Raw genomic sequence first — 24956 nt, 5'->3', positions numbered from 1 at the left:
ATTAATTCAAGTCTGTCAAATAGTCCTTTAAATAACACTAAAAAATATAATTGATCAAGCAAAGAAATCTCAAAATTTATTAGATTTTTATAACCTTATTTTATATAATATATTTATTTAATTTAAAAATTGCTGAGGTATTTTGTCATCTATTGCAGAAAATAGGCTATAGCACACATGGAATTACTGAAATATATTACTGAACATCTAAAACAAAGAAAAAATAAATATGTGGAAAATCATGAACAAATCCCTTTATCTTTATTAAATGTTATTAAATATAGAATTGGTTTGACTTTGTATCAAAACAACATCCATCACTCTATGCAGACAATTCATCATTTGGTATTAAGAAGATATATTCTATTTTATATTTACTAATAACCTTTTTATATCTTTGTAATTATATTGACATGCTTTAATAATCATAGGCACATTATAGATCTTTGCTACAGTCTAATCTATAGTTACCTATAGATTTATTTTTACTATGTTTATTAAGCACCCACTTTATATTTTTGTCTAATGATTTTAATGGGAGAATGTATTGGGTATATTTTCATTTATTTCAATTTTCCAAAAGTTAAAATTAGGGCCTAAACTTATAAACTTTTATGCATGCAAATAACTTTACTCATGTACATTGTCCTACTGAATTAAATGGAATTACTAATGTGAGTAGAGTTATATATGCAGAATTGAGCCCCTAGATGTGTACTGATAGATGTTTAGAGTTTTGACATTGACAAAAATCCAATGAAAATTGTGTATTTTTATGGAATTTTTTTAAAATTTACAGTGACTATTTCACTTCATAAAAAAATAGTATGTACATTGAAGTGGTTAATATTTTTTATGATCATGTACAATTTTATTGGAAGTCTATGGAAAACTACACAGTTGATGTTAAATTAGTTTATGCTTCATAACTAAATGATTCTTTTGTGTCTGCTTAGTTTCTGGTAAGATTTGATACCCTAATTTTACTTTAGAGTAAAATATAATACTTGGTAGTGCTTAGTAGCTCTTTTTAAGCTGAGTAGCTCAATGCTCTTAAGCCTCCCAAAATAAATTAACAAATTCTGTTTTTGTACATATTCTGCATAATTTTAAGCAATGAGAGTGAACATGAAAACTGTAAATCAACTGATATTAATGGAATGGTATATGTAGTAAATACATGTACTTACAAAACTATTTTCATGAATTCTGTGGCTGAGCAGAGTAAATATAGGTATGTCCAGTAACATACTAATTCTACAATACATTACATAAGGTTGGTCCCAGTGCATGGGTGGAGGGAAACTCACAAGCAATACATTTCAGGAATAGGCCTTAATTTTTCAAATGTCTGGCATATTGTAAACTAATAATATTGTCTTGCTTGCCATAAGAAAATAGTAATAAAAACCTCAATACAAGAGTTTGTTAAAAAAATCAATACATTGCACAAACAAAATCCAAGCAATCATATAACCCTGGGATGTTAAAATAAATCTTATTTGAATATTTTCTATTCAGAACATTGCTACTCTTCATTTCAGAGTTGGTTTTAATTTACCAGTCCACAGTAATAGAATATTTAGATATTTGATTTCAGAAACAATTACTGGGAAGATTGTTTTATAATTCATTAAAGGCCAAAGGCCATATTCTGGTCTCACCCTTGTTTCACTGTTGTAATTCCATGAGGTTCAGATTTATACTGTGTAAAGTGACAGGAGAATCAAGCGCCAAATCTAGCACTCCTTATCCAGGCAGCATTCCCATCAACTTCAATAAGAATTTTGCCTGATTAAAGATAGAGTAGGGCAGTAATCTGTATTTATAATAATCCCTCTGCTTTTATAGAGGCCAGAAATTAAACAAATGCCAGGGTCACAATGCAGATGCACTAAAAGAGTATAATTGATTCTTCTTTTGAAACCTAAGGAAGCCCTCTCCACGTTTTTGTAACTGTGCATGCTTCGTGAGGTGTGACATAAGCAGGAAGGAGTGAACCATTATGTGCAGCATTGGATTTTTATATCCTACATAAAATAATGCTGCTGTACACTGGAGCTCCCCTTAGGGAAAATCTTGACAGCAATCACAGGGAAGGTTCCCTGGAGAGCTCTGTTCGTAAATGAGCCATGTCCTAAGGGCCAGGAGAAGGTCCCCTCTTCTGACTTTCTGTCAGAGTGCCTCATAGCGGTGTGTAGGACTGAGATAAACACCAGGAGGGCTCTCTCTTCTTTCTAATGGCCTCTTGACTGAGCCAGGCCTGCAAGTAGTTGTATGTAGGAGGGAGATAAACACCAGCCCACTTCCCATGGGTTGATTGTTGGGTTTTCCCAGTGTAGGGAATGATTTGTGTGTAATTTAGGACTGTAGAATTTGGCCCATTTTGTGTCATCTGTTTTTTGGTAAAATGTGAACGTTTCTAGTAACGAATGGCATACTCTAGCAGTGACTAACCACTCAAATGCAGGAAATACAGTTTTTGTCATTCTACTTATCATGCTCCCATGGGCTGGATTAAGTTACTAGAATTAGGAAAACAAATCTAAATAAGAAATATGCATAGCTATTAACATATATTCAATTTAATAAACCTGCTTCTATTGCGTAACACAAAAATGTTCACATTAGTTATAAAATGGTAACATTACGTGCTGTTGTTATCAGTAGGTCAAAGTAATATGTTCAAGGAGTACTTTAAAAATACTGGGCCATATTTATCTCTACTTGCTTCAAATGAGCTACCCATGGGATGACTTTAGAACAGTATATATATTTTTCCTTTTTCTGGTTTCTATGGTTCAGAGCATTCCTTGCCTCAGAAACACCTGTGCAAAGGGGAGGAATTTTCATCAGGTCATTCTGTTTGACCCCATGGATTGAATGTGCCATAGTTCAATGCCCACACAGTTGAGCAGGTCTCCTTAGGGACAAACAGGAGGTGATGAGGCTCTCTCTATTCCATATTGGCCCTGGGGCTCTCTGGCTTTGTCTCCAAATCTCCATTAAATGGGGGCTCCTGATAGGAAGGGCTCTGCAGAAAGGTTAATACAGCCTGGAGGTGTGTTACCTTTTCTGAGCAATATGTGTGGGGCTGGTGGGTGCTTGTGTAACCCACACACACACTTGCCCTCCCTCAAATCAGGTCCACCTGTTCCTTGCCCCACACCCATCCCCTCACCTTGTGTGGATACAGGGTGTACCACAAAAGTTGCTACCCTACAAAATTTTCACATGGGATGGAGGGATCCACGTATAAAGGATTCCCTATGTGCAGAGGTCTTGGTGCAGGACCTGGCTATAGGAGAAGAGAGATGTTTTTCTTACCCAGGAACCATGACAAAGAACATCCAAAAATGCGTGATATCATTCAGCATTTTGGAGGTACTTGGGTGCTGGTGCATTTTAGTGAAGATTTCTCATGAGTCTCAAGTAACTGTCCAGTCAGTCCCTCCCCTCCAATCTCATTTTGCTTTTGAGAATTTGTGCAGCTTGTTCAGTTGCACTTCTTATTTTCTAATCACTTGTGGCCTACCCTGTAGCCTACTAACCAGGTATCCTGCTATATGGCCAAAATTGTAGGTAGATGTACATTGTTGTTTATATTGGAGGGATGAGTCTTGTAATAGCTAGCAAACAGGCTGACCGCACACAGGAGTTAGATGGCATGCCCAGAGGGAAAATATAGCAATTTGATGTGACCCCATGGCACCACATACCCTCCAGCTCCTCCTCCTCAGCACAGCCTGGGAACTGATGCTCTGGGCAGCATGCTTTCCTTGAATTCCGATGTCACGGATGAGCCAGATTAATTTGCCCTGCTAACCTGAGTCAAATCCAAATCCCAGCACCCGATCTGAGCATCAGGGCCAAGTACTGGGAAGATGCACAGGGGACCCATGGTGGCAGTGAAATCATCCTCTGTCCTATCCCTCTCCAGGCCATGAAGAAGCAACATAGACAGTCCACAAAGGCTTGAGTAGCCTCTGTTCCCACTTGCTCATTCCCATCCCTCTTCATGGGGGGAGAACCAAAGTCATGTACAAAGTAATGTACATGCCCTGCACAGCCCGACCCCTTTTCCTCAATCCTGCATCTTCCTGTTTGCAATGTGGTATGTGCCTCCTTACCCCCCCTCCCTCCATAGCTGCAGGGGCAGGATTTTTCTCCATATGAACTTCATCAGAGGGATTCACATGGGCTTTTATCACAGGGGGAGGCAATGGGAGCACAGGATGAGAAATCAACCTGCAGATAATGCTGGGTTGAGCAGACGGGAATTACCCCCACCCATGGCAGAGTTATGCAGGTTTCCAGTATCACTTCTTGTGTATCTCCAACCTATCCATGCTTCTGAGACTATTCATCTTCCTTATTCTATACCATCAGTGAACCTGCTTCCCTTAGGGGAGTATGAAGTGGAGAAGAACTACTCACCCTAGGGTCCCTCTTTGCACCTTCCCCCTCTCTATCCTCTGTCAGCTGTGGATATCTCACTAGCTACCTTTTTCTTCTTCTTCTTTTTTTTTTTTTTTTTTTTGAGCAGGAGGGTAGTGAGACATTGTTTGCACTAAATCCCTCCCAGTGTGGGGGAGGAAGTGGAGAGGAAGTTGTTATAGCCTTGGAGTAAATTCCATGCCCATCTCTCCCCACTCAGGAAACCAGCAGCAGTTCTCAGACACAGGAATAGGCCTCACCATTCTGGATGTGTTCCACGTCACAGAGAGAGTATAGGGCCAGGGGTAGACCCTGAGCATAAGATTTTGAATTCAGAAGTCAGAAGTGATAGTGAGGAAGGAGCTGCAGTCTGTTGGCAGGCCATGGGAAAGTTAAGGAAGCTAGGGTTATTGGAAACATTGGTCATGTCAACACGATGATGTATTCTTTGCCTAGTCTTAAAAATTGTTTGGCTCAAATAATGAGGTCATTTTGGCCAATTATTTTACTTTGAACCAATTTTTTATTCGAATGGATTGATGCTGTATATGTCCAATAATAAAAAAGATTTATCCCACATCTCCTTGCTAAAGAGTGATTTGAGAGGTTCTGGAGAAAATCTGCATTTACAATACACTGAGCTAAATTCATAAGTGGGAAATTTAAAAATTGCGATATGTTTAATAGAATTTTTATATCCTTCTAGTTTTACAAGTTATTCCCCCTCCCTCAATTTCTAATTCCATTGACTAATAACATATAGATAAAGGCCAAATTTGGTATTCTATAAAATGCCTGATTTCTATAAATGCATATAGTTATAGATTTTCTAGGGCTACCTATATTAAAAGAAAAACATGTATGTATTACATAAAATAACCTACTGTCTTTTCCATTGAGGGTCTCTCAGAAATCATTCTTGAGCAGACAGCATTGTCTGTATTGTGACATTCTTTAAAAATGCATAATATTACTTTCTGTGGCTTTTATTTTAGTACTGTTCCACTGACCAGGCTGCTGCAGGCACAGATGCAGAACATGTACAACAGTTCTATAATCTTCTGACTGCCTCCATTGACATATCCAGGGGCTGGGCGGAAAAAATTCCAGGATTTACTGATCTCCCAAAGGAAGATCAGACGTTACTCATAGAATCAGCTTTTTTGGAGCTGTTTGTACTAAGACTCTCCATCAGGTAATTGCTTGTGATTGAAAATAATCCCATATTAAATTGACGTGAAAAATTATTGAATTTTTAAGTAGAGCAGTAGCTTTACTTCTGTCATTGGTGAAAGCAGCCAAAAAGAAGCAGCAACAAAAGACATGAATCCACAAAATATCATGTTCAATTTGTTATTCAGAAGAAGATAAATGAGAAAATAATGTAGAAAAATGGAATAATGTTATTCTCACTAACATGCTTCCATTTATTGGATTAACCACATCTTCTTTCCCCCTTTTAATCATAATTTATCCTTATTTACTTTTGAGTGAGGCTGTTTTATATTTGCCTACATGACCCGTAGACAAGCATTTGTAATGTAGTGATTTGAGGGTGGTTTTTTTTCTTTCACATACATGTCTTGAAATTCTGTTTTGGAAGGGGATAAAGGGACTTCAGAATCGTGTTCAGATTGTTTTTCTTCCTAATACCAAGTCATTTGATAGAGTGAGGTGCAATTCATCAGTTTGGCACTAGTTAAGGCATTGTACCTCAGATAGTTAGAGGGAAATCCCAGGATGGAGTTTTGAGTTATGCCCTTATTTCTTTAGGGTCAAAATGAACTATGTTTGTTTGCTTGCTTTTAACAGGGTTTTTTTCAGTGTTTGGTTGTAGTTTGACATGTACTGTCAATTTTTTACATCAGAGATTATCTGACTTGAGTATTACAGTATATTCTCTTTGTGTACATTAGTTCATATGTTTTCTATTGTTTTGTCTATGTCACTTTTGAAACTTGTGAAATGTGAGGGAGGAAACAGTGAAGGTTACAGAATGAAAATAATCTTTGCTTTTTCATATTATTATTGTATTTCAGAACATACATGCTTTGTTTTCCTTAGGTTCAAACACAGAGTATTTAATGTAAAATGTATCTGTTGCTTGTGCCTTTGGCAGGACCAAAAATCTTAACTAATTAGACAGTCTATACCACATGCTACTGTTAACCTCAAGCTTATAACTCTACAAAGTAAGCAGTCATAGAAACTTGTATGTTGTATTTTCGCCTCAAGGAAGAACCATATTGTCAAACATGAATGCCCACATATGCCCCGTAATAATGTGTTAGATATTAAAGTATGCATATTTCAGTATTATATATAAATCTATTTGTAAAATAATGTGTATTTATTTTAAATTTTTTTCAAGATCTGATACTGCTGAAGATAAGTTTGTATTCTGCAATGGACTTGTGCTTCATAGACTTCAGTGCCTTCGAGGATTTGGGGAGTGGCTCGAGTCAATTAAAGACTTTTCATTAAATTTACAGAGCCTTAACCTTGATATCCCAGCCTTAGCATGTTTATCAGCTCTAAGTATGATCACAGGTAAGTGCTCTTTTGGTAACAGAAATCTTCAAACACCAGTACTGAATAGTTAGCATAGATATGAGCCTCTTTCCGTTGATTTTGCTATATTCCAGATGAGATGAGCTTGATTTTTGAACATTTGTAATGGCAATATTTGAAAGTGCTGGATGGCAATCGTGTATATTCATTCATTCATGCACGCATTCTCTCGCTCACTCCAGAAATGCCTATTAAAATGGAATCTGAATGACTCCCTCTTTCTCCATGGTTTTATGCTTTCTTGGAATATTCTCTAAAAAGGTGAATTAAATCTCAGACCAAATAGTGCACAGTATGTGTGTGTGCGTGCACACACACAATGGCAATTTTTCTGCATACTGTACACAAAAAACCATTTCATTCTCTCTGCTGCATAGGGCAAAGGAGATGAAACTACCGTAGTACAAATGTTTAGCATATCTGGCTAGTAAGCACAGAATGGGGACATTCTAAGCTATAAAACAAAATGTCTCTCTTCCTGAGATAGCAGAAGCCTTTTCCTTTAAATGTTGCAAATTGAAGCTTGTGTAGTTGGGGGAGGAGGGACATAGCTGGCTGAAGTGGAGAGAGATGGAGGTATATGTCCCTAACAGTCTTGTAGAAATACAACAGGAGTTGTGTTATTCAGAACAGCATTCATTTCCTGTCTTTCTGTTTAACTCCTCTGAGAGAGGATGATAGTATACAGATGCTGTTGGGTCTTCAATGATGACACAGCACCTCATTGTACCATGGCACCAAGGTGCAGGGGGCTGAATCTTTACAAAGATGCCCTGAGATCCACAGAAATGAAAATGGGTTTCCTCCCGATCTCAGGGCATCTGCAAAGTTTAAAGTTCTACTCCCTGTACCCTGACAGTGACACCATTCTTTCACCTTTGAAGAAATGATTCTCTGGAAACCTGAGGTGAAATCCTGGCTACTTTGAAGTCAATGGCAAAATTCCCATTGTCTTCAATAGTACCAGGGTTTCATCTTGAGAGTTTCTAGAGTACTTTTCCCTCCTGCAGCTGGGATGATTTAATGCATACTAGTTTTCACTTCAGTGTTGGTTTCCTATGAAAATAATTTTCCTTTAAAAAAAAAATCAATGTATATTAATTTCATCATGGCTAAGAGAGATTTTTAGCTCATTTACACAGGTCTACATGCAGAATAACTTGGGTAGGGTTACTTTGCTTTACACTCATGTAAGAACTAGGCCCACCATGAATGAATTGGTACAGCAAGAAGAAAATGTCCTTAACCTTTTTTAATTCCTTTTCCCTAATTGAGACCCATTCCTAATTATTTTCCTTGAAATTTTGGGGATTTACTTAAAGGAATAAAACCTCATGCAAATTCCTGTGAACATGTGATACATTCTACTCAAACACTGTTTTATCATCATGTTGCTTGCTCATTCACAACCTGTTCAGTTGCTCTTGCATAAACAGGTAAAGATTGTCCTGTGGGTAAGTTGGCTCCACATAAAATATGTAATGAGAATAACTTTTAATTAATACAGTCCCATGTTTCTTACTTTTTCCAGTGATAAAATCCCTTTGGATATAAGCTGTATACTCTGTTTTGTTTGTCTTCTCAAAATCTCCAGACAAATGAAAGTAATCATTTCCTTTAAACGTGAAGAAATAACATTTCTCTCCCTACTGGTGCTGTGCTTCTTGTCAAACTTTGCCATTGTTTCCCCTTATATTTGTAGTGTCGTTTGAAACTGATACACATTTTTATTTATTCTTTTTTCTTATGATGTTGGCATATTTACATTAATATGTTTGTAAGCATTTACCACAAGATGATGAGTAGTATAGAAAGGAGAGAGAGAGAGAGAGATGGTACAATAGAAGGAACACCACAAAATACTGTTTGAGCTACATAAGCAGTGTTGGTTATCTTCATTCTTATTATTTCTCAGTGATGGGGAATAGTTGTACAGCCTCTGCCCGACTTACGAACCAGTTACGGACTAAGCAATTGGTCGTGACTCGGTTTGTTCGTAAGTCAGACCCCATAGAGTTACACACGACCGCGCTGTCCGCCATTTATGACAGCTTCAGTCGTAAAGGTGAGCAGTCGTAAGTTAACCGTTCACAACTCGGGGACTGTCTGTAATCTAGAGAACATTGTGGTTTAATACTCCTTGTTGTGGGATTTGCCTATGGAGAATGGCGTTACAGCTTTCCCCTTCAGCCTGGAGATGCCACTGCACATACTGTTTTGGGTCTGGTTTTAGGCCGCACCAACCTAGGAAAAGTCCCTGCACCATGTATCTAAGTAAACAGAAGGGCTTTTGAGACGGCTGCTTTACTTGTTCTGCCTGACCCCAAGAATGCTCTTCATGAATCAAACAAAGGCCAGTGCACTTGGGGGTGGAGGGAAGCAGTATGGTAGTCAGTGGGATGCTGAGAGCAGGAGTGAGCAGGGAAGTAGCAGGGGAGGTATTTGAGAGAACTAACATCTCCCCTGCAGGAGGGCAAGCAAAGAGGACAGTAAAAACAAGTACTAAAGTTAGAAAAGAGTTTCCTTCTCCCTGTCCACCTCCGTCCCCTGTGCTCCTAATGGTCAAACCCCTCCCCCCAATCCCATGGAAAGCCATTCCCCTTTGCCCAGACCCCCTAGTTTTACGCTGACCCCTGCCTTTTCCACAGTAAAATTAACCTGGACCATCCAAAGCCAGAAAACCCTCTCATCCTCACTTCTCTTGGTGATATCCCAGAACCCCCTTCACACCAGATTATCAAACCCTCCAGCTGCTCTCCCTGACCTTACTGCACTAAAGCAGCATCACATATATTGGCAGCCCAGCTGAGAGGCCATGCGTTCAGTGGAGCTAGATGAATGAACCCCGTCTGATCCTCCCAGCCACCGGGGAATACTCAGACTCCTGCTCTGCCGGCAGCTTTGCAGGATCAGGGGAGGCGAAGCCAGCAGCAGAGCATGCATAAAAGAGGAGGGGATCCAGTGCTGTCTTCAGAAACCCCAACCTAGCATCCACCTACACTCACCTCGCTTCAAGCTACCTCCCCAGCTACTCCCACCATACAGCAAGCACCCATTTATCCTCCAGACATCTAGCAGCTACTCATCCCAGCACTCCCAACCCTGCAGTTCTGACTTACCCCACCCAACCCTGCACCTTCCAGACACTCTCTGGTACCCGTGCCAGCACCCTTGCCTGCACCCTCAGTCATCCTTCTACCCATCCCAGCCAACCTGCTCACAGCTGACAACTTTTATACATCTCGGCTGTGTTTACACTGCACCCCTTTTCCGGAAAAGGGATGCAGATGAGACAAGTTGGAATTGCAAATGCAGCGGGGGATTTAAATATCCCCCACTGCATTTGCATGAACATGGCTGCCGCTTTTTTCCAGCTCGGGGCTTTGCCGGAGAAAAGCGCCAGTCTAGACGGGATCTTTAGGAAAATAAAGCCTTTTCCGAAAGATCCCTTATTCCTCTTAAAATCAGGAATAAGGGATCTTTCGGAAAAGGCTTTATTTTCCGAAAGATCCCATCTAGACTGGCGCTTTTCTCCGGCAAAGCCCCGAACCGGAAAAAAGCAGCAGCCATGTTCATGCAAATGCAGCGGGGGATATTTAAATCCCCCGCTTCGTTTGCAATTCCGACTTGTCTCATCTGCATCCCTTTTCCGGAAAAGGGGTGCAGTGTAGACACAGCCCTCCAGCGGACAACTTTTATACACCCCCCCCTCCTAATTTCTCCACAGTGGGGGTCAAAGCATGTTGATAAGATGGAACTTATGGTTACATGCAAAATATCTACAAATATGTAAATTGACTCATTAAATAATTTGCGTAATGTGATATGGAGACTGCAAAATATGAAGGGTGTTGCAAATGTACCGTCATTACTGAGAACTGAGATAAATTGAAAAGTATGCAGCAGCATGAAATATACAGTAAGAACTAAAAAGACAGAGGTTTGTAATGCATTAAATAGGTACATTATGTTGTTTAGGTAAATGTGCATGCACATGGTTTTTTTCTGTTTATTGGATGTTCTGGGCTTTGATGCAGAATCGAAGGCAGTGCGCTACAGACTCAATAGATCCCTTATGACATGTCATATGGTTATAATATTAGCCTTCAGCTAGATTAGAAGAACTAACCTGTGGTCGATGTAGGTGGGTTGCAAATAGTTAAGTCAAAACTCACAGTACCATAGTAGGTTTTGGTTTTTTTTTATTGAAGGTGCTCCTTCAGGATCTTCCTCTCTCTGTCTCTGTTCTCCTTTTTACTTCCTTCAGTTACTTAGGCCGGGCTAGACACAAATTCCTCCATAGCATGTCACCACTGCTCTGAGCATCAGCCAGAAGAGAGTAATTAGAAAACAGTGAAAGATACTCTTCCTACATCCCCAGGCGAGCAAGAAATAAGGTTTATGCTGTTCTGGTTTTTTGAATCACTTACTCTCAAGAACTTGAAATGTGGGATCCAGAGGTCTAAAGAACCATTTGAAACTTAAGTAGAACAGTGCCAACGTGGAAAGCACAGACACAGTAGGCCTAGAATTTCTTTCAGTTTTGCAAAAGGAAGGGCTTGTAAAAAGGGAACAGGAAATAAGATAATTATAGTGAAACTGGGTAAAACCCTAATTTTCAGTATAATTGTCCAGGAGGCCCTTTTTCAATCAGGGACATAGACTGTTGCATCCAGGCTATTAATATGTCTCTAGAGGAATTAATTAAATGAGACCCAGATTGACTTAAATACAGAGCCACTTGTATATTCGCAGGGGGTGGTGATTTCTAGAGATGTATGCCTGCATCAAAGGATCAGTCCAGTCTTGTTATACACCAGCACTGTCAGGAGGAGTTAGGGAAAGTAGGCAAGGTGAGCCTGGAACTAGGCTTGTCATTTGGTGCCTGCAGAAATGAAGCCCTCAGCAGATTTATAGCAAGGACTCACAGAAATCACCTGGGGTGATGTGCAGAAGGGTGTGAAAAAGAGTCTGTGTTCAACTATCTCAGGATTAACTGCGGGCTTTGCAGAGGTCTGGATGCTGAGTTTTTGAAAGTTCTACTGCTAATGAGTCATTTTCTTCAGGTTTATGGAGGCCAACCCCCACCATGAAATACCATTTTTGTTGCGAAACTGGGTGACAGCTCAGTTAACCAGGGTGATTCATAGGGCAGAGAAATCTTACTTTTCACCTGTTCTCACCTGCTCCACTGCTGCTGTAAGGAGGTCTGCATACAATAATATTTATTCACTTCCTCAGTTATTTAGCGAAAACCTCTTTTTTTGACTAGCCGTCCTTTTCAGGGTAAACCCTACCCTCTTTATTCACACATGTATTACAACTGAAGAGAATAAGCCTACCTGAGATCTATGTCAATGGCCACAATGCCACTGACATCAGTGGAGCTGCACCTGCTTACACCTGTTCCAGCTCCTATTGGAGTCAATGGCAGTACAGTGGGCTCCGGGTCTTAATGTGACCCAATGGGAGATGCACATGGGTCAAACAAGCAAGATCTGTCTCCCTCTACTTAGAGTTACATTAATGCTATTGCAATCTGATAAACTAATAGATAAAAGAACACCTTTGCTACATACACTGCATAAGTGGAGAGTTCAGCAAAGGTTTATTAAGTAGATACCATCTCAATAAATTATCTAGAAGCATACTGACAAGAATGGGCTGGGAGGAGCAATAGGGGCACTGCCATTACCAGTAGAGATGTAAAAGTATAACCGTTTAAACAGTTAACAAATAAGCTTCAGCTTATCAAGTTCCATTACAGTTACGTGCTGCTCCCCAGGAGCAGGGAGTTAAATGAATGCTGCAGAGCCAAAAATGCTTGTAACCATGTAACCCAGGTGCGGGGGAAAAGGGTCTCCACGGGATGGATTCGGCCCACCAAGCGGGTTGATCCAGCCTGCGGAGGCCCTGCTGTTCCCCCGCCCCGGGCCAACTAGGGCCTAGGGATGGGGGGTGCACATGAAGCTTCCTTCTGCGCTGTGAGCAGCATGCAGCACTTTGAAGCGCCGCACGCTGCTCACAGGACGGGAGGAGATGTCACACGTTCCTCAGCCCCCAAGCTCTGATTGACATGGGGGCAGGAGGAGTGTGCGAAGTTTCCTCCACCCTCCCCCCCACTTCCGCCCTGCGAGGAGCGCACAACACTTCAAAGTGCCGTACACTTGCGCAGGGTGGGTGCAGGGCGAGGGAAGCTTCGCACAGCTCCCCCACCCCGAGGCCAGTCAGGACTTGGGGGCGGGGGAGCACATGACATCTCCTTCCACCCTGCGAGCAGCACGTGGCACTTTGAAGTGCTGTGTGCTCCTCACAGGGCAAGAGGAGGCTTCGCGGGCTCCTCACACCCCCAGGCCAATCAGGGCCTAGGGGCGAGGGAGTGTGTGAAGCCTCTCCCTGCCCTGCCAAGGGCATGGGTGCCTAGTGGGAAGGGAGGGCAAAAGGGCTTCCCCACCCCCAGACTCCAATTATGGTCTGGGGGTGGGGAAGCCCAGAAGCATTCTGGCCCTGCCCCTTCCAGATTAGGTCCTGCCCCAAATTTTTGAAGTGGCCCTCAGCCAAAAATTATTGTCCACCCTGATGTAACCACTAGAATTCTTAGTGATTACACTGTTACCTTTTTGCACAACTTTTTACATTCCTAATTACCAGGGTAGAGCCTGCGTGTCTAGCCTTGGTTTCCCAAAGACCCACCAGGTTCAGGATGGGCTTTAGGGTGAGTGGGAAGCAAATCATTCCCTCTGGTGGGACAATATTAGTTGATTTTCATAAAGAATTTATTGTGGAGATTTTTGAATGGATAGTTTGATCTCATGGCTTTTTATCCTGAAGAAGATAATCTGGTGATTTAGTTATTTGCAGCCCTTCCCTTTAAGCAAAGTGATGGTGTCATGTACCACAGCATTTTAAGGCCAGACCTTTTTTCAAAAGTGATACACACAACAAAGCTCTTTATTTGGATAGAAAATATCCTTCAGACTTGCTCCATTGTGTCACCAGTAGATTGACCTGAACATATAGGACGAAATCTTGGCTATGTTGAAATTAATGGGAGTTTTGCCTATGGATTTCACCCTTCCTGTAGTATATGAAATCCTATCAATTATTTAGAGACAGTTTTGATACTGTGGCACAACAAAATAGACTAAGGATGGAACATGCCTTAATTCTGAAATTTCCTTGGTTTTGCTTTTAAAGTTAGGCCAGTAACACCTTTAACATAACATTTAGACATTTCATATCACAGCTAATCAACAAGACACACTTTGATAATGAAACACGTTAAATCTTGTCAGTGTAATAAGTATATTAAAGACCAAAATTGAAGGTTTAGTCCTAATTTAGATTCAAATATTTCGAGATTTGGGAAATAAATGCCTGTGGCCTAGATCCTCAGAGGGATGTTGGTGACTAAATACCTTTCTGGCCGTATGTGCTCAGGCCAGTAGTTGATTTTTCAAACTCTGCAACAATGCACAGAGTAATGGGATAGGTTTACAACATCTCCACTGTACTACATAGTTATTTTTTTTTAAAGTCAGCCTGTGGATCTGTTTAAGTATACCAGCTCTCTAGACCTATAAATATGTCTTCACTAACACTGCTAAAATACAACCTCAGTGCAGATTAAAAGGTGGGAGCACTTCAAAGATTTAGAGATGAATTTTATGTTCCACCAAATTTCCCAGAAGACTTGGGCCAAACATACCTCACAGATTTTTAAATTTTTATAAAATATGTAGTCACTGTGTACTTTAAATGGTAGCATCCATCTAAGTATTTACTCTAGGTGACCTATACAGTCATGCTTACATAATTACACTATACACAATTTACTGGAAATGTATTAAATATTCATTGACTCTTGTGTTTGAGTGTAAACAAGTCACTTCAAATATCAGGTTTTGAAATTCCTTGAAGGTGAAGAAGTTTGAAGCAGCGGTACTGCCTAGTTGAGTATTTTTCATGTATTTCTGACATGGAAAGCCAGATGGATGGTACAGGGCAGAGTATAGTAGCTTCTGGCCAAATGGTAACACCTGTGGGGCCTTATTCTGATCTCATACCAGCATAATTCAGGAGTTACCTCCTTTGAAATCAGTGGACATACACAAGTGTCAAAATGCAAAAATGAGAGGCTGATCAGGCCCATACATTTCTGTCTACTTTTATTGCTGTCTCCTCCATTTTTAATTAGTTTATCAAAAACATATATCCAGAGCAGTTACTACATAAAGAAAGTCAGGTGCATGGGCCCCCACAACACATATGTACGTACATGCATCTCTGAGAAGAGTGAGGAAGCCCAATAGAGCCTCTATACTTTCATTATTCTTAGTTTTGGGGGGCAAAGAAGAATGTGCTCCCTGCATTGGTTTCCCCTTTTTAGGGAGAGGAACAGAAGAAAGTGCCTCCTGACGGATCATTCTTTCTCATGGAGAATGGAAAAGAGGGGAAGAGAGATTGTAAGAATGGAGCACAATCTTGACCATAAGGATGGGAGTGGAAGGGGGCTACAGATAACTGCGAGTGCATTGAGCATCAATCTGTCACAGCTCTCCATTTTACACCCTCCCTCACCATTCTCCCATCATATTTGTTTGATTGGTTGCAGGCCTAACTATCTGCAGTATATTATGTTTGCTAGTTAATTTAATCTTTTTTTTTTCTTGCACCTTCCTGGCAATTATAATTGTATTTAAAACATGAAGGATGATAATGTTGCTTGTGAGGCAAATTCTTACATTTCTGCGCATTTGAAATTCAAAGACAAATTAAAATGCAGAACAGTTGTTTGAGATTATTGTTCAGAAACATGTTACAGACTGTATTTAATGAATCACAAATATGGAGCTTTCTCCTCAAGCTTAATGAACTGAGACTGTGTAACTTCACTGCACCATTTTAACAGAACATAAAGAAGAGGGAAAACCCCACTTTCTCTAGAAGTCATTGCTTGGGTTTTAAGAACTTCAGAAGTTTTTCATGATGGGTAACACAGTAGCTCTTTTACTTTGTGCGCTGGTTGTTCGAAGGTGGAAATCGTCGAATTCCAGAGATATTTTATCCCCGACCTTTTAGCAATAAAGAAAAGCTGTAGATTATCAAAGTAAAAAAAATGGGTTAGGTGCCTTTGGTTTCTTGTAAGAGTGTCTGTAAATTCCTAGTGGAATTCCAGGCTTAGTGCAGAGGGAGCTGGCAGTGGATATTGATCTCCACTTGAATTCACTGAATAAATAATGGTTGCCATAGTTATTGAGCGTTCACAACTGGTAGGGAAGCGAGAAAATCTCCAAAACCCCTCCTGTGATCATTTTGCTATAAAATTGTCCAATTAATTTATGCCTTATATAATTTAAAATGTAGGTAAATATGTAGCTATCTTGGGTTTCTTATATTATAATTTACATTATAGTTGAAAGCCACTACTAAATATTTTGACTACTAACAAGAAAGGGCAATTATTACATTTTATTGCATGAAACAAGCTCAATCAATATTACATGGCATCCCCATTCTAATATATTATTATATACTTTTAAAATATATTCATTTTGATGGTTACAGTATTACCTAAATATAGATTGATATTTAGAATAAAGAGCACATGTATTCTCATAATGACACTGATTTGACTGTTCTTTTGCCATCCTTTTGCAGAACGACATGGATTAAAAGAACCAAAGAAAGTGGAAGAGCTATGCAACAAGATCACTAGCAGCTTAAAAGATCACTTAGCTTTCAGCTGCCAAAACAAAGGACAACCACTTGAGTCTGCAGAGCCTAAGGTACTGGGTGTTCTTGCTGACTTGCGTTCTCTCTGCACACTGGGACTGCAGCGCATCTTTTACCTGAAACTGGAAGATTTGGTGCCACCCCCTTCCATTATTGACAAGTTGTTTTTGGATACCCTACCTTTCTGAGTCTCAAATTACCCTCATGAAAAGCTAATGCCCACCAAATGGATTGTGACTTACTGCTTACATTTCTGCTCTCACTTAATAGAAAAGCAACTCCCGCCCTAAAATGAGGACTTTGTGGGCACTTTTTTCCTTGAAAAATAAAGGCCTAAAGTTTAATGGTTTACTGTTTGGGGTTGTGTTCTTGTTTTTGTTTATTTTTGTGTGATTTGGGATTTTTTATAAATTGCTAATAAGGCACTTTTGGACAATGCTATCCCAGCAGTAAAAGGTTAACATGACTGTTTAAAATCTATTGTGTAACACCTCGTCATATATGGGGAATGCAAACGTAGAAGCTGTGTTTGAAAACAAGAACAACAAGTAGTTGTTTGCCAGGGTAGTATGTGTTTTGTGATGATACCTTTAGCATACTTCCTGTATTAAGGGCACACATATTGGCACAAACTAAACAAAAGTTCACTTTTTTAACAAAGAACATCCAACTGAATATTTCATATAAATCAGATATAGCAAAATGACAATGGCTGTTAGCTCCCATGTTCAAGTGCAATTTTTTTAAAGTGCTGTCTTACTAAGTCTTGTTTATTAACTAATTTATTTTAATATGATAATAAAATGGAAGAAATCAAGTGAGAAGTTACATGCACTAACTTACACGACAAAGTTTCCCAAACTTGAATTGATGTAGTGTGACTTACTGACAAACTTATGTGGAAGACACAGGGACAATTTGTGATTCAGTTGAGCACTTGTTCCTTAAGTAAGGAAGTAGAAGTAAGTAGTGATTGGAACACACAGGGTCAGCATCAGGGATAGTTAAGTTTTAGAGTTCATCTAGGTAACAAGTTAGTAAACAGGCACAAGGTGGTTTTGAAGAACAAGCAAGTCTTGTAAAATAGTATGAATGTAAGAGCTAGGAAGGCTATAGTGAGCTGCGTTTAAACATTCCGTGTTCGTACTCCTTTTTTGTATGTTTATACTGTTAATGCCATATTAATATTAAATAATTTGTTGCATAGTGTCTTTATTTGTATAAACGTTTGTATGCATGGTATATTGTAATGGCTTTGCCTGTATTTATTGCAATGACTGCCAGCTCATGGGAGCCGTGTTACACAAAGTAACTAAATGGGGTGTTCACACTGACTCAGACACACCAGTTAGAGAACTATATATATAGATATAGATAATTCTATATCTATATCTATATATAATATGTGCGTGCGTGTGTGTACATATATACATATATGTGTATATACATGGGTGTGTGGGGTTTTTTATTAACCATTTGTATATAAAATATCTGTCACTTCACGAGCAACGTTATTTTACAGTTTTTTTGCTGTGACTTTTAAGGCAGTACTGTTTAGCACTTTGATATTAAAATCTTGCTCATGTTTTGCTAAATTCAAATAATATTTACAGATTTTAGTTCTAAAAAACTTTATATGCACTGTACTAAGTCAAAATTTCGTTGATCATTTTGCTAAGAAAAATTTTTTGAATGTCAACCTGATATCACTGTATTTTTTGTTAGCTTTAAACATTCTAGCTTTTTGTCTTTTTTAAAACTATGCTGTTTATATGGAAATTAAATTATACTATCAAACAGATGCCAAATGAATTGCCTAATTGCTGCAACAGATAACCCAGATATCAAGTAATTGTACTATTTTCAAGTAGTCACCTGGTATTTTATCAATTATTATGTTTGGATGTGCTTCATGAAAAATATTCTTCTATCAAGATTTCTAGTAGGGTCAATAGGAAAACAGACTTCTAATCACTATAGTCAATATTTCCAGTTTACCTGAAGATAATATTTGGAAACGTTTTGCTTTTAGTATTGACATTTAAGCTTATGTGCAAACATAATAGCTTAATTAAATATTAGAGAAACTAACGTTTGTTGTAGGTTGGTGTCACACGCCTGACCTGCGAGACAAATCTATTTTGACAGATTTTGACATTTTGTATATAATTTGTATCCATAAACGCGCACGCGCACACACACTAGCCATCCAAAAGTGTGCCTACTTCTATCTCCTTGTATAAAAGAAGATTCCTAAACACCTTTGAGAATCTGGGCCAAAGTCCCTAGAGAAATCATCTTTATTTCAGGACAAATTCTGTAAGCCGCTAAGCACCTTCAGTTCCAAGCTGAGGACTTTCAGCACTTAATAGGACCAGCCCTCAAAAAGTATTTTCACACATATCAGCTTAGTTTTCTTTGGAGCAAGATACATTTATTAGGAAGCATGTTCTTGATGGTAGCAGGTCCATCAAGCCCTATGTTAAATTTCATGTAGCCAGTGTGCTTCAGTTTTCCATAGATGTTCTTTACTGTGATACTCTCCATTGTCACGTAATCTGTTGAATATCCCTCACAGTTACTTAAATTCACAAAATTTATTTGCGCAGTATGATCAATGATGGATCCTGATAGCAAAAGAAAGAATTAAGGATTAACCTACTACTTTTCTTCAAGCTCTCTCAGTGTGAACATGCCTTTTTGCAGGCTGAATTCAGGAATATATCAGCTGTTAAAGGAGAGTGCCTTGCTTTTATTTCAGACAACAGAGTATTTCAAGTTTCTCTGCTCTTCTAACAGCAGTGTGGGGTGTTTTTTGTTTTATTTTGTTTTGGGATTTGGTTTTTTTTTTTGGTAACTTGTGGGTTGAAAGAAATGCTATTGTACATATACAATGTAAATTAAAAACTATTAAATTGAATAACATTTTTTCAGAGGCCCCCGGTGTGTTTAATAAGTATGCTTAATTATGTTATAATCTGATGTGAATTTTTTTATCATTTATAAAATATTAAAAGCTTACCCTGAGTCTTAAAAGTGGAAGCAAGCTTAAGAACACGGAAAATTAAATGGGTATATATTGCATTCAAATATCTTTAAAAAAAATAACAACCTTAAAGCAAAACCTGCAGTTCAGTATTGCCAACTCCAAATATTCAAAAATCATGTCTCAGGTTAACCAAAAACCATGAGATTGACTTTAAAATAATCAGATTATATAAAAATAATAGATTTCTATTTGCCTTCTGCTTTTTACCTCTTTAGGATGCACTGGGATCAAATTTTGAAGTCTTCTTCATAGCCTCAAGGACTAGAAACTTACTTTTCCTTTAAGAATACAGGTCCTTTAAGAATACAGGCTAAAAGCATCACATCTCCACTTGACTCCAGGAGCTGGGGTTTTAAGGAAAGCAATAATTACCATGAGACCCATGACAAAATCACGAGAGTGGGCAACACTACGATTAGTTACAAAATCTAAGCCAGATATTGAGGACCACCCCACCCCAGCAAGCAGCTGTAATTTACCTGCAGGTGATCAAGTGTAGAAGGGCAAGGAATGTCAACAGTTCTTACAGCCTCAAAGAGGTGAGCCTGGAGAAAGGAAGACCAGGTCATGAGACACACATCCCCTCCACCTCAATGAATCTAATTATATTGGCAGGAGAACACACCAGGTGGTGCTAACAGCATGTTTTAGGTGTGGTGAATCCCCCTCCTCGATGTGGTTCTCTTTACTAACTAAGACTATGTAATTATCACTGCATTTTTAAAATGGATGTAACAAATGTCTGCCTTTGTTTCAGTATCGCCATAACGACAGATGGGCTCAGAGAGAGCAAGCGTTTTAGTGGAACTTCCCAGCAGGAGGCCAAGTCAGATGAGGTGCAGTAGAATATGGGGGCTCACTAACTGAATGCACAAAGCAGGGGATTGCAAAAAACATTTAAAAGGGGAGTCCTTTTTTGCCTATTTTAATTTTTAAATTAAATATCAACAATGAAATTGTTAGTGAAAGAGACCCAAGGTAGCTTTCATCTTTGAAGTCTCCTATTTGGTCAGACATTGAAATAGTGAGTTACATTCCCTGGGCCTGAGCTCCCACCTTCAAAATAAGAGTTATAAATACTTCACATGTATTTAAACTCACAGGCTACGTCTACACTGCAAGGTTTTTGCACCAAAATCTGCAGCGTGTCCACACCTCAAATGGGCTTTTGCGCAAGTAAATCGGCAGAACAGAGGGCTTTTCCAGTGTAGGTAAACCTCTTTTTACGAGGTATAACTCCTTTTTGCGCTACAGCTCTTGCGCAAAAAGGCATGTGTGGACTCTTGGCAGGGGTTTCTTGCGCAAAAAGAGCCTATCTGAAAAAGGACAGGGGTCTTGTGCAAGTGTCCATGCAGAGTGGACGCTCTCTTGCGCAAAAGCGCATCACAAAAGCAATGCACTTTGAGGTGAGGATGTGCTTTTGTGTAAGAAGTTTTTGTGCAAGAACTCTTCCACAAAAGACTACTTGCGCAAAAACCCTGCAGTGTAGACGTAGCACACAGTTATTTCATGTACAGTGAAATATGTCTGAGGCGGGAGAATAGATCCATGTCCTGACCTAAATGATCAGGGGCTTGCCTCCTTATTTGCTGAACCTGAAGTCAATCAAACTTTTGGGTGTGCAGAGAACGTAGAACTGGGCAATGGACTGTCCAGACTGCAACTTCCTATTTACTTGTTAATTTAAATATATTATGTATTTAAGTGACTTAGTCCTTGTGTGATCTGACCAATTAGTTCTTCAATGGGAGCTTGCCCTGAGTAAGGACTGCAAGGTCAGGTCCATATGGTAAGTCCATCCCTGTGAAGGAGGTATGAACAACAGCCTCTGTACCTCTAGGAGAGTGAACATATCTAGAGGTGAGGTAAATACCTTTATTACTACAGAGCCATTTCTCTTTTAACATTTAAGCTCATTCACAAAATTAAAATGTTTGGTCTGATCTAACACACAAGCCTAATAAAGCTTTGGGTATGCGTAACTTGAGGTAAAGTTGGAGCATGTTTTTCACAAAAACGGCAACTTTCTTGGTGAGGAAATGTGACAAACATTATGACTGGTTATGTGTATTACAGCAGCATCTAGGGGCTGCACTGGAGATGTTGATCACTATGCCTAACACATTGGGTAGGAGGCAGTCCCTGTACAGTATAACTTACAATCTAAATCGGCAAGACAGGCAAAGAGTAGGAGAGGAAACAGTGCATAAGACAGGCCTGCACAACATGCGGCCCACAGGGGCTCACTGTGCAGCCTGTGACAACTACGGGAGGCGTGGCCCCATCCGATCCGCTGGCTGGGCGGAGGAGCGGAGCACCGCCGAGGAGCGGGAAGTGCGGTGATTCTCGCCGCCAGGCTGCCTGCATGCCGCTCCGGCGTGAGGAGGCGAGGCATGAGCAAGAGGGCGGGACGCCAGCAGATGCCAGGACTGACATCTTGACTCAAAAAGACAGAAGCCAGGTAGGGGAGGGGAAGAGGCTTGTGCTGAGGGGAGGGGGGGAAAGGTGAGGAGAAAGGGGAAGATACCAAGGGGCAGGGTGAAGGAGACACAAATGAGACAAATGCCAGGGGCCAAGTGGAGACACGCGTTTTGGGTTTTTTTTTGCTTAACAAACATTTTTAGCCACATGTTTGGTATTTTTTGGAAGAGCATCCCTACTTGCAGCCCGTAGCTGTTTTCTTTGGAGTAATATAGCCCTCGTCGCTTTCCGAGTTGTGCAGGCCTGGCATAAGTGACATGTCCAAGGACACACAGCAGAGCAATAGTAGATCAGGGAATAGTGCCCAGTGCTCCTGACTCCCACTCCAGTACTCTACTCACTATACTACACTACCTTTTTGATAAACTTTAAATGGAAAAGAGGCATTCTCATGATACTAAAACCAGTAGATTCAAAACAACAAAAGTATTACAGCACCCTAATTTTGCATTCACTATTCATGTGATAGTGACAGTAATGCCAATGAGGCTATGTAGGGGTATGTCTACACTACAGCGCTAATTCGAACTAACTTAGTTCGAATTAGTTAATTAGAACTAAGGTAATTCGAACTAACGCATCCAGACTAAAAAACTAGTTCGAATTAGCGTTTTGCTAATTCGAACGAGCATGTCCACATTAAGTGGACCCTTAGCCGGGGTTAAGGATGGCTGGAAGCAGTGCCGGCAGGGCATCAGATGAGGACTTAGAGCGTGGAGCTGCTGTCTCAAGCTAGCCGAGGGCTGTGCTTAAAAGGACCCGACCCCCACCCCGGACAGACAGTTCTCAGGGGTGCCCCGCTTGCAAAGCAGTCCTGGCTTGGATTGCCCGGAGTACCCACACTGGGCACATCACAGCACTCGGCCATCAGACCGGCTGCACTTGCTGCAGGCTGCCATCTGGGGAGAGGGGGCAATTGGGGGCTGCAGGAGAGGTTCCACCCCCAGAAGCCCGCAGAGCCAGCCCAGTCCTCCCCATCGGGAGCTCGTACCCCATTCCTCCCTCACCTCCTTCCGCTTACCCCTCCCTAACCCCCCTTCCTGATGTACAAAATAAAGGACAATTGTGTTCAAAAATAGAATCTCTCTTTATTGAAGAAAACTGGGGGAGACTGGGAAAAGGAGGTGGGAGAGGGGAAGAGAGAGGGTGGGAGAGGGGAGGGCAACTACAATGATCAGGGGTTTGGAACAGGTCCCATATGAAGAGAGGCTAAAGAGACTGGGACTTTTCAGCTTAGAAAAGAGGAGACGGAGGGGGGATATGATAGAGGTCTATAAAAGCATGAGTGGGGTGGAGAGGGTGCATACAGAAAAGTTCTTCATTAGTTCCCATAATAGAAGGACTAGAGGACACCAAAGGAAATGAATGGGTAGCAGGCTTCAAACTAGTAACAGAAAGTTGTTCTTCACAAAGCAAAGAGTCAACCTGTGGAACTCCTTGCTGCAGGAGGCTGTGAAGGCTAGAACTAGAACAGAGTTTAAAGAGAAGTGAGATAAAGTGATGGAGGTTGGGTCCATGGAGTGGTATTAGCCAGGGGGTAGGAGTGGTGTCCCTGCCCAGAGTTTGTGGAAGGCTGGAGAGGGATGGCACGAGACAAATGGCTTGGTCACTGTCTTTGGTCCATCCCCTCCAGGGTCCCTAGTGTTGGCCACTGTCGGCAGACAGGCTACTGGGCTAGATGGATCTTTGGTCTGACCCAGTACGGCCATTGTAAGCTCAGGGCTCAGGGTCGGGGGTCTCAGTGGACCACCTTGATTTTCATGCACACCTGCTCCTGGGTGGCCAGGCTGGCAGCTTTCCTGCCCTAGACGGCCACTTTCCTGTGCCTAGTGCGGAGGTCGTGGACGAGGTCCACGATGTCCGCACTAGACCAGGCGGGTGCCCGCCTCTTGCGGTTCCGGGCAAGCTCCCGGGAGCTGCCAGCCTGGTCCCGGGAAGAGGGGGAGGGCTGGGGGACTTCGGGTGGCTGGCTCGAGCAGTGCCAGGTGCAGGGTCTGCTGGCTGGGTGCTGGCAGGCTTGCACCTGGCACGGGCACCGTAGCCAGCCCGTGCCCCTTCAAGGGGTCCGGGGCCGGGAGGGGGGCATACGACTTTCCCTGGTGTTGGCCACAGTGGCCACCAGGGAAAGCTGGGGAGGGCTAGCCTCCCACTAGTTCGAATTAAGGGGCTACACACCCCTTAATTCGAACTAGTAAGTTCGAACTAGGCTTAGTCCTCGTAGAATGAAGTTTACCTAGTTCGAACTAAGAGCTCCGCTAGTTCGGATTAAGTTCGAACTAGCGGAGCGCTTGTGTAGCGCCTATCAAAGTTAATTTGAACTAATGTCCGTTAGTTCGAATTAACTTTGTAGTGTAGACATACCCTAGGTGAGCAAGGCAAACAGGATTTGACTGAGCATTTGGAACTAGGCTAGAGTAGATAGGGAATATTTAGAAGGAAGAAATTCATCCTTAATGTATTGAATTAATGACTCATTGGAATATTGCAAGATATGGATTAAACAATAATTACTAATGGATAAGGAGATTAACATTTTCATAAATGACAAGCTATTGATATAGTAATTGTATAAGGGTTAATCAAATGCTTATTGTTAATGTGATAGTTATGAATTGAACTCTTATATTTGTAGTGATTTATTAAATTACAGGAAAAAGCACGTGGTGCAGTATATATATATAAA

At 40.7% G+C, this 24956-nt stretch overlaps 1 protein-coding gene and 1 long non-coding RNA gene across 6 annotated transcripts in view; one reads left to right on the top strand and one right to left on the bottom strand.

Annotated features, from left to right (window-relative positions):
- NR4A3 (nuclear receptor subfamily 4 group A member 3) overlaps positions 1 to 18856 on the top strand; it is a 30628-nt gene extending 11772 nt beyond the window's left edge. For all 4 annotated transcript variants that reach the window (XM_075921596.1, XM_075921594.1, XM_075921595.1 and 1 more), the window contains 3 exons: positions 5433 to 5632; positions 6809 to 6987; positions 16669 to 18856. In XM_075921596.1, the coding sequence (XP_075777711.1) occupies positions 5433 to 5632; positions 6809 to 6987; positions 16669 to 16931 (642 nt within the window). In that variant the 3' untranslated portion in view covers positions 16932 to 18856. The remainder of the gene's footprint in view (positions 1 to 5432; positions 5633 to 6808; positions 6988 to 16668) is intronic.
- Positions 18857 to 19233: 377 nt separating this feature from the next.
- LOC112544103 (uncharacterized) overlaps positions 19234 to 24956 on the bottom strand; it is a 33670-nt gene continuing 27947 nt past the window's right edge. For both annotated transcript variants that reach the window (XR_012901828.1, XR_003087424.2), the window contains exons 2-4: positions 20272 to 20337; positions 20000 to 20136; positions 19234 to 19370 (exon numbers count right to left, since the gene is read on the bottom strand). This is a non-coding gene — a long non-coding RNA (uncharacterized LOC112544103). The remainder of the gene's footprint in view (positions 19371 to 19999; positions 20137 to 20271; positions 20338 to 24956) is intronic.

The sequence above is a fragment of the Pelodiscus sinensis genome, chromosome 2, assembly GCF_049634645.1.
Source record: "Pelodiscus sinensis isolate JC-2024 chromosome 2, ASM4963464v1, whole genome shotgun sequence".
NCBI lineage: Eukaryota > Metazoa > Chordata > Testudines > Trionychidae > Pelodiscus > Pelodiscus sinensis.
The sequence above is the reverse complement of the archived record's forward strand: the minus strand, read 5'-3'. Positions and strand labels throughout refer to the sequence as shown.